A 17200-nucleotide genomic window follows, 5' to 3' on the forward strand; every position below is an offset into this window, starting at 1 on the left:
GTGGGAAGCATGAATTAAAAATCAGTAGATGACTCACTACTATTTTATAATCTTCTCTTTGGCAAGTTGAAAGTAACAGTTTGTCAGGCTTGTATTTAAACTTTCATGGAATGATGTGGGGAAGTTAAATATGACGGCTGAGGCAAGAGAAAATACAGGAAAGATAGATGGTGTTGGGAAAGCTTGTCCAGAGAGTCAGAACAAGAGTTTATTACCAAATATTATTTTGATCTAAGATCTGTTTAAAACATTTATTTTTGATGAAGCACCAGTTTGTGATAGTGACCATAATATTTTTAGATTCAGGAAGCACACACAAGAATAACAGGGCCAAAAGCATCACCATGGTTGTGCTGACCTTCAGAAAGAAGAGCCAGGAAAAATGAGAAATCTTATTTCAAAGAAGTAGAAGAAGGACACCTAAGAGAGGTAAACCCCATCAGACAGCATAGAGACTCCTGCAGGACACCACACTGGGAGCACAGCACCAGCATGTACCACTCACTGGAAATCCCTTGGGAACAGGTAAAAGGAAATCGGCACAGCTAAACAAAGTAAAGCAAGGGAAGTTACTGGACTTAAGAAGTTAGCATTCAAAATGATGAAGAGATGTCTCGGTGAAGAAAAGAAAAAAGTTACAAATTCTGAGAGAATAAACATAAAACTATAATTAGGCTACCATTTGCTTTGTAAATGTTGTGGCAAAATTTCAAGGTGTTCATTTTCCCCATAAGTAATTTGCCTTGTCTATGACAAATCAAAAGACAAATTAATGGCTTGATTTACTGGTTTCCCTGCCATTCATATCATGCAGATCGGGATGAGAATGAATATAAAGTGCTGTAGAATGGAGCCATTTTATACTTGTTTTAGTCAGTATGAATGATAATAGGAAATGTAGGACAAAAATGGATCTAAACATTTCTAAACCGTCTTTTCTGAACTCTACAACAAGTACAACCATACAAGTCTTTCCCCATTGAGACATCAGAATGCCATTAGTGTATGGTAAATCAAACCATCTGATTTTTATATCCATACCCTGGAGTCACTTTATGCGTTTATCTGTGCCTCATTACCGGCAAATTTACTCCCTGATACAGCAGGGCCAAATCTGTCATGCTCACAAATGATGATCTTCCAAGTTCACGCACTTCCCACTTACATGCAACTAGATCCTGTGAAGTTATAGCCACAATTTGCTTAAGGGTCATACCTCCAACTTTGCCTCTCTGTGCCTGTTTTTGCAGCCTTGAAGCAAAGAAATGGATAAATGTAGCATTTTTTCCATAAATAAGTTGCAATTTTTTAAGAAATCGGTTGAGTATACATTATCTTTTGTTTACTTGTCATGACCTGTACTCTGAACTAGTTCCATTGGAGTTGGATAAAATGAATTCCAGAATGGTTTGCTTTAGAGTTCTTAAAAAAAAACAAATATGACAGCAATGGGAAATATTTTTACCAGAGGCTCTTTCAATTCAGAAACAGAGTCACTAGCTTGAGGACAAACTGATCATGTAATTTAGCTCTGACCTGAAAAGGATTAGGAACACAATTAATTTTAGGTATTCTTGAGCAGTTTTGCCATACTAAACTTCTGCATAAGTGCTTGCAGTATAAGAACCCTCTGTCCCAGAATCACTGGCCCTCTGTCTAGATAAAGAAATATTTTGAAAGCAATTCACCAAAGCGTTTAAAATAATCTATAAATTGGAGGATAATCAAGATCATAGAAATATACACCCAGAAGAAAGACACCCTTAAACACTGATGAAATAATCTGCTGCCAGTTATTACCTTCACATTTCCCTTTATTTCAACTATTTGTTTTTCCTATCTCTGTCTATATCTACCTTAATTTTCTCTACTACTGCGTACTTGATTTTGTTGTTGCTGTGACTGCACACAAATCTCCAATTCCTCTTGATGGCTTTATTCTTCTAATATTATATTTTGAAACTTCCTCTTGTGCATTCTGTGCTTCATTGCCATTATCAAAATGTTTGGTTTCTGTAAAACTAAATAGATTTTTGGGGGGCAGATAAAATTATGGAGGTTTTTATTTTCCTTGCTCAAATACAGTTCTGCCTTTCAGGGACTTTTTAGGAGTTGTCTGTGCTTTGTGTGGTGCTTTTCTGCAGTTACAGCAGGCAGTGGTTTAGTGGCAATTTTAAAATATAACATTACTGTCCATTACAAAGAGTACAATGGTGTTTTGGACAGCAACACCTCTTAAAAAAAAAAAAAACAAACCACAACAAGACGACATTCCCGGTTTCCTCCCTCTGTTGTATCAACTTCTTCTTGGGCAACTCTTCAATATCACAAAGCATGGCCACTCAGTCTTCTGTTATAAAAAAACCCCAAACTCACACATATAAATTCTGGATTTTAATTAATAATTATATAAGATGGCAAGCTGCTTTTTTTGAAACAAATAAATATGCATTTTTGCTTGATTTATTATGGCCAATAAATGTTTACATAATTGCATTGCAGTTACTCTCTAGCACATGTATTATATTATAAACACCCAGAATTTTTTGTTTAATTATAATTTATTTCATATTTTTTCATTTTTTCTTCCTTCTCAGTACAATTTTTTTTCCTTAAGCTGTAAGACTGTTAAAACACTATTATTGAGGCCATCTACCTGTTAACTTGATTTTTTGTTTCATTATAAGCCATTAGGAAAAAACCAGTAAGTCACAGAATCTAATTTTGTTAATGGAACTTAATGCAACTCTAGACAAACTAAAAATAATTTGAATCTAATAAATAACCCCTTGCTCCTCCAACAACCATGAACAGACTTTAATAAGACTACCAGAAATACATCTCAGAAAACCGTTAGAAGTGCAAAAAGTCCATAAAGTAAAGCACATGGGTATGCAATCAGTAGCTGCTGTCCTTCCATAGCCAATGCAGAGGTAAAAATTTTGGAGGCTGACAGACTGCACCATCCAATAATAAACAGAGCTAACAAAATTCCTGGGATCCCCCTAGGAGGAAAAAAAAACAAAACACAAAAGAAACATGACAGAGTCCACATATTATCAAATGTAGCATCAAATCTTACATGAACTCAAGTTCGTGTCTATCAGCTTGCTGTTGATAAGGTAACAGTCACTGGAAGAACCAAGGACTGACTATCATAATGAAAGTCAAGCATAAGAACAAATTAAAACTAACTGTAACCAAAAACTAATTTCTTCAGCATGGATAAAAGCATCAGCATGGATAAAAGCATCATCAGAAGTATTTCTAAGAGGGCAATGCATTTAGAAATAAATCTTCTGGGACTCCAGCAGATGCAGTAGCTAAAGTGTAATATTAAAGTTAGCAAAGATCCTATTTCAGCCAAAATCAGCTTATAGAAGTTGTTTGGTTCTAAAATGACACTACAGACCTAGTCTTCCATCAGGAATCCTGATGACCTGGAGAGGTTGCATTTTTGTAATGCATAACACAAATTTTAAGTGTGCCTTGGACTCTGAGAGGAGGCCCTTAAAGACTCACACCTCAGCTAAATGGGCAGAAAGGCAGTGATTGTCTGCCAGGAAAAAGCTCGACTGGCCTTGTAAAACAGGGAGCAAATGGAGCATAAAGTAAGGAATGGGAGAAGAACCACAGAGGAAAAATATTTTGCTCATCCTGGTATCCTTCTGCACACTGAAAGAATGGTGACTTTGCACACTGCCCCTTGGTGACAGCTGGGGCCTTCTGAAGTTACATTCTGCAACCTCTCGGGAGCAGAGTGGCCTGGAGAACTATGATTATGGGACTGTGGTTGTAAGCCCACTGAAATTCTCCTGCAGATTACAGAGGGTTCACTATTAAACCCTGTAGGAACAAAAATCTAACCAATAAATAATGTTTCACATATGCTTTATTTGCAGTCTATTTGCAGCCTGCTTCTGTAAAATGCATGAGATCATGTGCGTAATATACTGCTGAAGTACATAATGAGATCAGCTGCGTTACACGCTTTCGCTGTTTCAAGGACTTTGAGAAAGAATGAATATCTGCTAGTTCCTAAAGGCCTTCCGGGTGCCCCACTCTTCCAAAGCATCACCGTAACAGAACCAGAAGGGAGAAACAGACTGCATATACTTATGTTGGTCCTTTTATCAGAAATCATCTCCACTAATATTATGATTGCAACTAAACCATGATGAATAAAGCTCTCCTTATCCAATTGACTTAGTTTACTTAATGCAATCATATCACATAAAATAGTTCATTCCTTAGCAATCCAGTCTTCAGGCCAATGAGGTACTTGGTGTTGTCAGCTGTTGAAACTTTGAGGGAGGAAGGAGAGAATTGATTTTACAGTGACTCAGCACCTCATTGCAACTTCAATATGTTAAAAATAAAACATGAAAGACAATGTGATTTAATACCGTCAATTTAAGTGTTCTTTAAACCTATACGGTGGCATTCAGGGAAATTACACTGAGCTTTGTGAAGCAAGTTTCTGGCCTCTTCTCCAAGAGAAGATGCTAAGTTGCTCACCTAAACAGAGAGCCAGAAATTCAGAGCTAGTATGGATGGCTCTTTCAGCAGGTACCCGTGCTGGCAGAGGGATGGGATGCAACAGCAACATACTGTGCAATGACCATTTTCAACTAGTATAATGAGTCTTTAGGGGACTATCACAAGTCAGCACAATTTAGAGCTTGGGATGCTCTGCCTTGGACTGAAGTCCAATGGCCTCTTATGGTTTGTTCCAGGACTGGCAGAGAGCAGGATGGAAAGGTGACATAAAATCATATTGGAACAAAGAGATACCTGTGTGCACTTAAAAATTCAGACCTCAATCTAACGTGTTATTGCCGAAAGGAATGGTTTGGCAGAGAGCTTTTGTCTGGTATGTCCATGAGGTCAAATCCTCTAGCATGGGAGAAGGGCAAAAAGCAGATGTCATGCTCACAGTGACCAAGAGGACTGGGGCTGTACTGGCATGAGATTGAGATGGAGATACAGACGTGAGCAGACCCTTTCCACTACTCTCTCTCTCACATTCTGCAGATGCTGTCACCAAATGTGTCCTTTGCATTGGCTGGGTCCAAGAATTTCTTTCTCCACTCTTACATTCATTTCCTTCACTGTTTAGTTAAGGAAATAGCTTGACCTTTCTGTTTGGGCCTTTGATAGTAAAGAATTTTCGGGTTTTTTCCAGGAAAAAAGTCTGTTGATGTTTCTCCCAGAAAGATGGTCTAATCAACTTGGGCTTACACATGATAACAACTTAGATGGGGCACAAACAAATCTAGTTCCATGCAAGTTTTCTCTTTGGTGCTATTTAGCACCCAAAATGTTGCATATAGTGCTTTATTTAGTTACAGTGAAATAGGCAATCATGAAAATTGAGAATTATTTGATTGCTACATGTTTGCAATTGATGAGTGCATTATCTTAGGTATATTTTCTGGGAAAAAAAAATTGAGGTAAGTTCTTTACACTTTGAAATACAAATAATATTTTTTACAAATACTAAAAAACCCCCATGAATGTATCACTGTCTTTCCTTTGCCATTTTAAATAAGCTTTTAAATTAAAAATAGTGAAGTGTATGTTGGATTTAAAAGTTGCCACTTAATTTTAACAGCATGTTTGCAATAGTTAACCTCGGTACTTGCTGTGTTCAAGCAGTTTCATATAGCAAATGAGAAAGGACTGCAGAATCCTGTCGATAGGTACTTAACATTATCAACCCATTTTAGAAATAACAGTTTAATCTTTTAAAGGCTATCACAATATAGCATTTATAGTTTTTCAAAATATGTACTGTCTGTAAATTTGCAGCATTTTACAAATGTGTAGTGTGTGATGGGGGATTCCTTGTACAGTACAGACAACAGCACCCTGCACAATTGTAACAGCTGGTTTGGAGTTCACCCCATCTGTCTTATGATTATGTATCTGCACATTTTATTAGGCTGGATTATTAAACAGGTTAATCAAGAAAATATGGGAAGTGTAGGAGAACAGAGAATAAATGACTTCTTCAGTGTCACTACTATCCATCTTATCAAGGACAGCTCAGAAACACTTTAATACATGGAATATGGTTGTGTTAAGCCATCATAGCCATCATAGCTGGCAACTCTACTACATCTTAAACACTTGTACTAATTCTCCAAATCATTAAGGGTTACAGGATTATTTCATTCTGCGCAACAGAAGTTGGTATACAGAAGGAAACATAAATATGAGAGGCCTGATGCTATGAAAAAATAAGAAACAGGAGAACCAGCTACATAAACCCAAAGTACAGCAGTCACTTTTAAAATTGATACCCAACTTTGGTCACTGTTGGCTCTGTAAAACAAAACGCACATCTGAGGCTACTGCAAAAATCTATTAGCACTCTCAGTCCAAGTGAGAAGCGGCGGATTAAGGACTCATATTAAAATGAATGTATACCATCCCTCTCAAACACTTCTGTCTGTTTCCACCTACACAGACACAAAAAATGATGTTTTGCTTTACAGTTTCAGAAGCCAGAATTCCCTACCTAACCATTTATAGAATGTTTTGCACAACACCAGTCTTCTAACTTACTATTTTCCATAGGATTCCTGTTGTGATAGACTGGTACTTACTGTAGTGAGAAGACAACTGCAGAAGACGACAGGATCAGCATGGGCAGCAGACAATAGCCCAAGACACTTGCAACACAGCCATGCGAGACTCCCAAGTCACTCATCAGGTTCAGCAGGGCATGCATAACAAGGCATCCAATGGCACTCATGCCGTACACGTAGCCAAAATGAACTTTTCCTGCCTGGAATAAATATAAGTAAGCATTAAGTGTCAGAACTGAGCAAGTGATCACAAAGAAGTGAGAGAAGACAGAATTAGGTTTAGATTTGTTACTTCTTGTTGTTGACACTCGCTCTCCATTTCGCCTATATCAGTTCAGTTGTAAACCACAGCTGATACTTTTGGGTGATTTTTGCATAAAAATAATTTAAAGGTACAATTGAGAGAATGTGCTTGTTGCTAACTTAAAATTACAAGGCTGATTCTCATCGTACTCTCTTTGGGCTCTGAGTGGGACAGGAATTGGTTGGGAGACTTGGGAAGGTATAACTGGGAAGTTACAAACTGAAGGAACAAGCTGAGAAGAAATTATGGAAAGTACATTTTAATAATTTCATTTTAGTCTCAAGAAACATCTTTTCAACAGGTGTATATGGGGCTGTGAAAAACTGTCCTAAGTAAATTATGACTCAGGTTTCTTGATATGCTTTATATGTTATTACAAACCTCCAACTTTAAACATGTCGGCAAAAAATTAGTTAAACTTTGCTTAAAATATGCTGGTTTTCAGGATGAATGTGACCATTCTTCCCTTTGACTACCATGAGAAAGACACATTTCTGTACTTAGATCAATACAACATGTTCATTTCAACATATACCTGAGTAGTTACTGTCAGCTTGTGTTTTTTCTTGTTCTAATGAATGAAAAAAATCCCAGGTGCTTTTTTTTCCTTCCAGATTTTATTCCTTTGAGTGAATTTAGTGCCTGTGAAAGGTACCAGCCTGGTAGAGCTTGATGTTTTCTAGTTTATACACAAAGCTAGTAAAACAGGCAACTGCGACCACAGCACTACCAACTCCTTCATCTCCTGCCATCAGTTTGAATGATCACCTCCAGGCATAAGTGCATTGTTCACTCCCCAAAACAAAACAGTCACAAAAGACAGTTGAATATTTTTTGCTCTCTCTTCAAGCTTTTAATAAATTAAATGCTGATTGCTGGCTATGGAATAATGTCATTTTCACATCTGTAAATCACAAAAACATTCATAAATCAGAAATAATGTTCGTTTTGTCTTGGAACTTTGTATATTAATGATAGCATGCACCTGTGAAGGACAAAGCTCTTACCTGGAACTCAACTATTAACTCAGGACTATGGAATAAACTTCTCAAATGAAGGGCCACTATGCATCACCTTCCTGACACATTACAACACGTCTGTACACGTTTAAAACACAGGTGTGTTTGTGCACAGACACACACATATCTATATATTGCCCACTATACATTATATATTGCATATGATAAACCACATGAGAATCAAAACTATTAGATGGTCTCTGTTTTCCAGTCAGTTTGTGGCTTATAGTTGGATTACCTTGTGATGGATTAGTTGGAAACATTGCATTTTTTCATGTTTTGTGATATTTGCTAGTCTACCTTCCATGATGATTAAAGAGGATTAAGAAGACCTATCACCTTACTTATCCATACATTTTAATAAAATTTGGGAGAAATCAACTTTGAGGACCCTTTTTCTCTGTCCCCTCTTCCTCTATCCATGCATGTGGAAACCGATCACTGGATGCCAGCAGTATTTGAGCTGGACAGACGTAAAGCAATGCTGTGGAGAGGGCCTAGCCTAGTGATGACACACATTGGAAGTCCTAATGTTGCAGGCTGGTGACAGCTCACCAGCTTTGGTTGGACAGCAGTGCACACTTACGTGAAAGGCAGACCTGACTTCACATCAGCAACATTATCCTGTTTGCAAATTGACCTGGCTCACTTCTGAGCTCTCCTCTGGTTTCAGTCTTCAATGTTTAAGACAGGTACAGCCAGGTTGCCTATATCCTTGCAACATTCTGAGTGTTGGCCTTTTCCCCATCACTGTCCTATTATTCCTATAAGGAATAATCTATTCCTTAACTAACAGGGTAAGAAATCTTCCTATTTAGATAGAGAGTCCTCTGCCAGCATTTGCATACTAGTGGTATAAAATAATCAGGAAAAATTGCTTCTATAAATAAAATTAATGATAGCTATAGATATTTTGGGAGAGCAATACTACCTCAGATTACTATCAATTAGAATTTCAGTCATTAATGATTTGTAGTAAGTTTAACACCCATAACGCTTTGGGGCAGCCTTTGCTATAGACCAACTAAAAAAGGTGCTGTTTCAAACAGGTGCAACAACTACAAGCTATATTTTAGACTGTTTGTTTCAGTGTATTTAACAGCATTATTTAGCAGCTTAGTTTAAGATTAAGAAATTCCTGAGCCAGATATGAAGGCAGCACTAGCACCAGCAGCTACCTGAAATCTCCACTTGGTGAAATGTTTGGTTTGTGGTGCAAGGGTAGGGGGCGGATAGGCAGATGAACATGTTGGTTCCAGTTTTAGCCATCTTTCTTAACATATGTAAATATATTGACTCACACACACAGGAATACTCCAAGTTCACAGGGATGTAAGCAAAACCAGAATTAGGCTTGATTAGTCTGACAGGCTTTGATGAATGGAGAGAGCTAAATTTGTCCTGCGGAAGGAACAAGGTTAGGAGAAAGTCAGACTTTGTGTGCTTGTTTGCATCTGCCTGGAGTGGGTACTACTATCCTTAGCTGAAGTGGATGGGGAAGTCTGATTTCACACAAATGACTATGTAAAATGCAAAGCAGCTGAGACAGCCTTCTGCTAACTTTTGTGCTGTTGTTGTTTCTCCTCCTACAATTGGGCTGCCCTGTTATACTAACATGAGGAAGATCAAGTCCTGCTGCCAGGCTAACAGCCCTTTTCTCTTTCTCTCTGAAAGCGCTGCTACCATTTGAAGAATATCTTTGCATAATTTTCCATAGTTAAAACCTGAAACTAAATAAAATGAATACTTTATTTCACAAACAAGCTCTCAACCAAATTCTGTTCCTGGTGCTATTAGAAGAGACTTATTTAAGTACAGAAGGATGGTTTACACAGCTGAAGAGCCACTTTAGTATTCAAATGCATCTGAGATAAAATAAGCAGCCCAAATTTCCAAGATGGCACATGGAAAACCCATAAACTTACTGTTGTGAAGTTATGGCACAAAAACATTGGATTGTATCAGAGGAGTTCTGCTGGCCTAAAACTGGAGCACTGAAGTTGGTTTTCTAATGACACTTAAAATTCTTAATATCGCAGAATAAATATAAGTACTTTATTTCAATAATAGTAGTTTAATATTAATTAGAATTGTTGGCTATTCAGGAAGAAAAATCAACAGTAAGCATTTATTTCCATTATTTCTTTCTCTTAGCTTTTCAACTTTCTCCTTTTACTACTCTTATATCTTTATTTCTCCACGTGGAAAATAGCCTGTCTTCTGTAGTTTCCTGCCTTCTTTTCCTTTTATTCCCTTTCCTCCTGCCTCTTCCACCCTTATAAAAGATTTTTATTTTTATAGGTGCATAAATAATAATAATAATACTTGCCATTTATATTGCGGTTTGCACATTCAAGGTACTGCCCTGACAATGGAGTAAGAATTTTCAAGAATCTTCTTATTCGACACTATTTGTCATAGAGGAAATGGAGAATTAGAGACCCATTTCTCTCACCTCAGTTGCAGAGCAGTAAAGCCCTTCCCAGGGTGGTCCCACCTTACCCCTGTCTGATGAATTACTGCCAGCAATCAGAGCTGTACTTCAGCAACACTGGAAATCCCCTGTTGTCAGTGATAAATAGATGAATTCAGAGAACTGCACAATCCCTGTTAAACTTCCCTCCTGTAGGAAAGCTATATTCATAAAACAGAAGGTCAAATACAGGCTACCATATTTTGTTAAGCAGATAACGTAGAAAAAAAGAACATAAACTAAGAAAGTACTATTACAATTTATAGGAAATTATTGCAAATTTGAGGAGAAAGGAAAGTTTGAAGAAAAAGATTGTTTCCATTTCTTTTTTTCCAGTTATTCTTGCTATATAAAGATACTCTTTTTATATCTCTGCACTCCCTAAAATAACATTGAAAGAAGATAATTTCAAAACAGTGGCAAGAGTGTTAAAAAAACTGAGCTGGTCTGCTATGTCCTTTTATTACCTACTTTAAAAACTCCTTGTTAGTTCCTTACCTAGCATATACTGCTATGCTTTGGATGTTCAGAGCTTCTCCATGGCACAGATCTGTCCTTTGTTCATATTAAATCTCACCCCAAAAATGGTATGGTCTTTTTTTGTCACTGGAAGTAATACATCACTTCATCTGTGTTACTTCTGCATTACATTTAAACTTAATGCAGGTACTTTCAAAGCAAGGAGACTTTTTAACATATAATCTCAGAACAAATGGCAGCACATGACTCCTTTTATGCCAGTACTACATCTTCTGCAACTTCATATGCATTATCATCTAGGCATTAGCTTGTTGGAAAAGAAATCCCTGAGGATTTCAACCACATCCTACCATGAGCAATGTTGCTCCAAGGGCCAAACAGAAAATGATAGGTCCGGTGAGGTCTGTCTCATTCATAATGCTGCCATCTGCAGGCTTCATTGGATTTAGAACTGTTAATGTTTTTTGCCATATATGCTCAAAATTGATCCCAAGTTCTGCAACAAGAAATTTCAGGATTGTTAATTGCTCACAAGAAAACAACACTTTCACAGAAACCCATTAGATATCACAAAACCACAAATTAATTTCTTCAATGAAGATAATATTGTAGGATGACGTATTCTTAGTAGAAACATGCTGTACACCCAGTATGTTTGAGAGTCAGCTCTGATTCTAAATTGGAATATTAATTTATTAAATCAAACTTTAGGCAATGAGCCAAAAAATGCCCTCAGCATTTTTGAGTTAATATTTGTTTTTCCTATATTTAAAACACATATTTCTAATGCCACACCAGCTTAGATGTTGAAAAATAAGTTAATTAACAGCAGCTGCAGAATTTAAGATACTCAAGAACACCAAGGACAGAGAGAGATTTTTTAATTCTGGTAAATCTGACAAGAAATGTGTCTTAACTCTGAACTGCCAGAGGCACTTAAAAACAACATTTGTCCCTTCAAGGCAAGTTAATAATATTTTGTACAGTGTTTTTTATAAGCTGCTTTTTTTTTCATTTAAAAAGTAATACTGAGACCCCTGGAAACAGAACAAAATTCTTTCCCATTAAAATTGATGGGAATTCTGCCACAAACTCTACTGGGGCAAAGATTTGTTTTATAACTTCTGGAAAACACTTCAGCTTGCAAGAGTAATCAACTTCCGTGAGATTCTCCAGTAAGGGAAAAGTTAGGCTCAGCACTTGGTGCCAGAGTTGGCAGCATTAAGACTGACAATGTGTTAGTTCTTTTTGAAATGCCAAATCTTTGTCTTGTTCCACCTCTCCATCATCTTGAGCTCAGCCAAAACATTACATAAATAAAGCTATTCTGTACTAAAATGTGTGTCTTCAGTCAGACCTATGTATACATAGATAGGTATATCTCTGAAGCCTTGCAGATCACAAGCAGTCATATTGCAGCATCTTTTTCACAGGGTGAGCTGCATGGGGAGATAAATGCTTGGAGGTCTTAGAGGTAGAGATCTAGTTACCTGTATCAGAGTGATTTTTCTGGCTTTAAGGCAGTAGTAGTACCTTTTAAGTAGTAAAAACTCCACTTGCCTCCCAGTATGCAAAAGCAGCAGGCTGAATATGCTCCTTTCACATTATGCTGAAATAATCACAGAAAAATTCTCCAATTCTCTTTTTTTTAATGCAGCACAAGTCTTTTGCAAACTACAAAATCAGCCACTAGCATTAGAATGGTTCAATTGTCATAAAGAATGACATTGTTTGTATAGTTAAATGATTAACTAATTGAAGCTGAAAGCAGCTTTCTCAATTTGTTTCCCTCTGAAACAAGCTACTTAGCATCTTCAAACTATTACATTTATTACCAGATATGCAAAAAGGATGATTATCCGTATTTATTAATTATAGATTTTCCAATATGTATGCAGGATAAACATAGAGTGGGAAAAAAGATTTGGAAATGTGAATGCAAAACTTATTGTTATGCTGTCATCTAGTGGTGGTAGAGTATATGCTCTATATGTCATAAGGCTGAATGAATCCATGGTGAATTCAAAGAAGAAAATGTAGGTTCAGGGGCCAGGAGCTGTTGGCTGAAGCTCACATGGCCAGGCTTGGCAGCTCTGCTGCAGTTTCTCTAGTGATGGCCACTAGCTGGCAAAGAAAAGTAGATGCACCCCCAGGAATCATGCATGTTGTCCATGGGTTTATTTTTTACCTTCTAGCAAAGGAGGTTCCTCGTCAAATCCATCAGCATAACCAAGATGAGAGAGAGTATCGGGACTGTACGCTGGCTGCAAAATCTGACCTGTGTAACTCTTAGAGGACAGAAGCATGTCCGATGGGGCAAAAGCTCCGGCTGGAGGTTGCTCTCCTGTTTGGCTCCTAGGACAAGAAGCAAACCAAGCAAAACATGCAACTGCAATGAGAAACATCTTAAAGCTACTCACTATGTAGCATCTATTTTTCACCTATTTTCAATTTGGGGAACCTGGAAATTTTCTGGACACAATACCTGCTGTGGTTAGTGAGAGTTGAGCTGCTGACCATGGCTTTGCTTTCCTTCACTACAACTCTCTCTTCAACCAGGCAGAGCTCCTTGCCAGCCTGCCAGCACTCTTCAGCCCATCACACCAACTCTGTGCCCACCCAGCTCAGGCACAGTGCAGGCACCCACAGACTGAAGGTGAGGGGAAAGGGAGTTTCAGGCACTCCTGACTTTTCCACCCAGAAGCCTGGTGTCACTCCTCAGATATGTCCATACTGCTAATGAAAGAGTCACATATTTAGATTTTTTTTTCTTGAATTTGAGAAGGATCCTAAAGAACTTCTTGCAATATGTGCCCTACATTTCACATTAATAACATGAAACTCAGTTACTCCTATTAGGTAAAAAACCTGTGACAACAGTTCTTCTAAAGTAGCACAAAAACCAATCCTTTAAAAAGAAAAGTTCAGTAAAAAATATTCTTCTCTTGGGAAAGTCTAGATGATCACTTGAAGTCCTTTCCTGTTCCTGCAAGCCCCAAAGCCAACCCTGGAACTGTCAGCTGCTGAAGAGGGAAGCTGCAACAACACCTCTACTTACTTTGCGCTTCCAGAGAGGTTTTCGTTAGACCCATAGATGTTGCAGCCTTCTTCCTGGTCATCTATGGTGTAATTGGACTGGTAAAAGTCGAAGTGAAGCTGCTCAAAATTTGACATTCTGGTTGAGAAATGATTGTACATATCAATAAATAGCCTTTGCAACAAATCTTTGCTTTGAACTGTCTTAAATTAAAACAGCAAACCTTAAAGCCACAAACTCAAGAGAATCTTTCTGTAGAAGCTCATGATAACGTGGAAGTGACAGAAAAGACGCTTTACTTTCTTTAGCTGTAATAAGAGGAATTAATCTGCTGCTACTATAAATTATGATATATTAACTGAAAAGTGGTATATAAGATATCTTGCTACTGTTACCAAAAATAATGTAAGTAATCTTTAAAGAATATATATATATGTATCAAATAAAGTATTGTTTTAAACCAGGTTTATTTTTCTACTTTCAATTAAAAAAAAAATTGTGGCCATATCTGAATGCTTAGAAATTAATGTTTTTAAGAAGTATTTTAGATTTCAAAAACAATTACTATTTACAGCTATTTATTTTTTGTAATATTATATATGACTCTCATAAAACAATAGAAAACCACAAATATGTTCACAGGGTTTGTGATTTCTGTTCAAGGACACTGTAGCTGGCACATGAGTACTACCAGAGAAACATTGTCACTGGCCAGAGACATGCCTTGTAAAGAACAGCATACTGGATGATTGAATTGGATTGATGATTGCATGATTTCTTAAGGAAAGAAAACATATTAAAACATATCTTTCTTTCCTATTGACCCATAGTTCAGCTCTGTAGCTATAGACGGATTAGATTAAGAAAGGAACAATTTGTCCATTTTCCCTTCTGCATTCTGACTAACTTTTTATAACTATTTGAATTTTGCATACACAGAGCTATTTCATGTATCCTGTGCATAGGCAGGACTGGTTGTCTGGATCATATATTGGTTCTGTAACACATTGTGTACCTTTTGGCATTATTGTTTCAAACTGCAAAGATATTTTATTAACTCTTATATTTGGTCTAGGTGCTTCTTATGTTATTAACATGTCTGGCTATAAATCCACAGAAGAGCTTCAAAATTGGCAGGTGTACCTTTGAAGCCACAAGACTAACGACCAACCCTGTTTCACCTCAGTGTTACCTTTATGCTGAACCACAAGTGGCAAAGACATTACACCTATGCTCAGAGCAGTGAATCCTCTCAGGGACAGTCCCAGCCCCAGAGGGATTGAGGCTGGAAAGCACCTCTGGGCACTGCCTGGTCCAAGCCCCTGCCCAAAGCAGGGTCACCAAGAGCAGGCTACTTGGCAACATTTCCAATCAGGTTTGGAAAAGTATGGCTTTGTCATTTTTACTCCCTCTTATCAATGGTTATATTCGTTGGTGAGATCCCCCTGAGCCCACTCTCCTCCCAGCTAAAGTTCTTCAGTGATTTAGGGAATGGTTTAAGTGGGATTTGTCTGTGCAATGTACGTGCGCACATGTGCATGTGTTTCACTGCTTGGCCAGCACTTAGGTAGTTAAACCCTTAAAACACACAGAGAAGTTATATAACCTGACTGATAACCATATCCATATCCAGTTGACTTAGATTTTCATATGAGATATTTCTCTCTCCTATCATTTCCCATTTTCTTCATTTTTGTCCTCATTTCCAGCTTTCCAAATGCCATTGGCAAAATATGCTTTTGACCTCACAGTTATTCTCACAGTTATCTCAATATTTATCAAGCACATGCTGCTTATGGGAAAGATCTTTGCAGATCTCTTTGTAGATAAAAATTATAAAGATTAGTATTTCATCAGGGATCTTGAAATGCTGCATATTAGAGTTTTGGATTTTTTTCCCATTATCAGATTAATCTGTGGGGACCTTATTCCTTCTTTTATCTAGAGTTCAAACTAGAAACTATTCTTATAGTATTTTCTTAACTGTTGATCTATTATGCATGTTTTCCAAATTTAGAAGAGAAATAATTTTTACATTTTAAATATATATTTAAATAATTATTAGCAATTAATTGTACCAAGCTATTTACTGTGGCTTTATTTGGAATTGCACACCAATTATGCATTTGTTCAATGAAGATTTCACATGGAATATGTTTTAAGAAACTTTAGTTGTTAGCTCTACCTCAATAGTTCAATTCTAGTAAGTGTTTAATGTTCTTTGCCATCATTATAAGTAATGAAATAATTCCTTACCCAGGTATGCTATAATCTCTAAAACAGAATTCAGGAAAGATAAATTTATTTTTGAAAAGAATTTGGAGTTAAGGTTACTTACTTTTTAAGATATTTGCTGAAAACTTCAGTCTGTTGAATTTACATGTTGGAGAAGACCTAAAATATCCTCTTGCTTCAACACGGATGAGCTTAGTGCTATTTATAAGACTCTAAATTTGATCTTTGAACAGATGCACATGAAGGAAAAAACCCCACAACCTGTCAATATCAGGGTCAGCATTTAACAAGAGCTAACAACAATGAGCAGAAAAGGGCAGGAATCTTCAAGGAAAGAAGAAAAAAGAGAACAAATACTTTTCCATATATTTCAACTCAATAGTCTAGATTCCCTCTTAAGTAGGTATTTATGAAGATCTTGGTGGAGCCCTCATGAGCTGAGCTGTTAGATATTAAAAGGTTTTAACAATGTGTAATACTACCTGTTAAATTAGTGGGGTGAATATGTTTATGTGACAGTGTGTTTCCATCACATAGAGACTTACAGATGTTGCTTGTGTCTGGCAGAGGGAGCTTTCAACCATGTGTCCCCTGGGGAGAGTGCAATGCTCCCTGGGATCACAGTGGCAGAGGGAACGAGGGTGAAGGCACTGCCAGGCCAGATCCATCTGCTAGTCCAATGTCAGGGCCCTGTTCTCCAGGCACATCCCCTTACCCCAGTCCTTCTCCAGGAGCTCTTGTCCACTTGCAAAGCAGTGTGTTGCAGTGCAGCACCCATCATGCCAGGATCAGGGCACGGAACCTCTGTTCTATAGTACTGACTATTAGGAAACTTGTAGAATAGTATGGATTTTTAAATAACATTTAAACTTCAAAGATGGCTTTTCTATTTACACATACTTTTGTATGAGATACTTAACTAGTCATAACAAAGGCTGTCTTTTTCACTTATTTATTGGATAGCTTCCCAATGAGCATTTGGGCTGTTTAAGGAATGGGACATTAAATGATATGTATTAACAGGTAATTAATCTATGCCTCAGATGCATATTCAATACT

General features: G+C 37.3%; 1 protein-coding gene across 2 annotated transcripts; it reads right to left on the reverse strand.

Moving 5' to 3' along the window:
• Positions 1–2785: 2785 nt before the first annotated feature.
• Positions 2786–16313, reverse strand: YIPF7 (Yip1 domain family member 7). 2 transcript variants are annotated; one of them, XM_027676293.1, is made up of 6 exons: positions 16245–16313; positions 13928–14044; positions 13058–13224; positions 11220–11365; positions 6612–6793; positions 2786–3005 (listed from the first exon to the last, which is right to left on the reverse strand). In XM_027676293.1, exons 2-6 carry the CDS (start codon positions 14041–14043, stop codon positions 2843–2845), a joined length of 774 nt encoding a protein of 257 aa, XP_027532094.1. In that variant the 5' UTR covers position 14044; positions 16245–16313; the 3' UTR covers positions 2786–2842. The 2 variants fall into 2 exon arrangements, with proteins under 2 accessions (XP_027532094.1, XP_027532095.1); XM_027676294.1 differs by lacking the exon at positions 2786–3005 and adding an exon at positions 4178–4304.
• Positions 16314–17200: the final 887 nt, after the last annotated feature.

The sequence above is a fragment of the Neopelma chrysocephalum genome, unplaced genomic scaffold (genome assembly GCF_003984885.1).
Source record: "Neopelma chrysocephalum unplaced genomic scaffold, ASM398488v2 Primary Assembly neopelma1_42, whole genome shotgun sequence".
Lineage (NCBI taxonomy): Eukaryota > Metazoa > Chordata > Aves > Passeriformes > Pipridae > Neopelma > Neopelma chrysocephalum.

Coding starts and splice junctions, on each gene's coding strand:
- YIPF7 (XM_027676293.1), bottom strand. CDS start 14,043: ATGTCAAATTTTGAGCAGCTTCACTTCGACTTTTACCAGTCCAATTAC. Junction 6,794..11,219: donor TTGGAGCAACATTGCTCATG/GTAGGATGTGGT, acceptor TATTTATTCCAG/GCAGGAAAAGTTCATTTTGG. Junction 3,006..6,611: donor GCAGTTGTCTTCTCACTACA/GTAAGTACCAGT, acceptor TTTTCCTCCTAG/GGGGATCCCAGGAATTTTGT.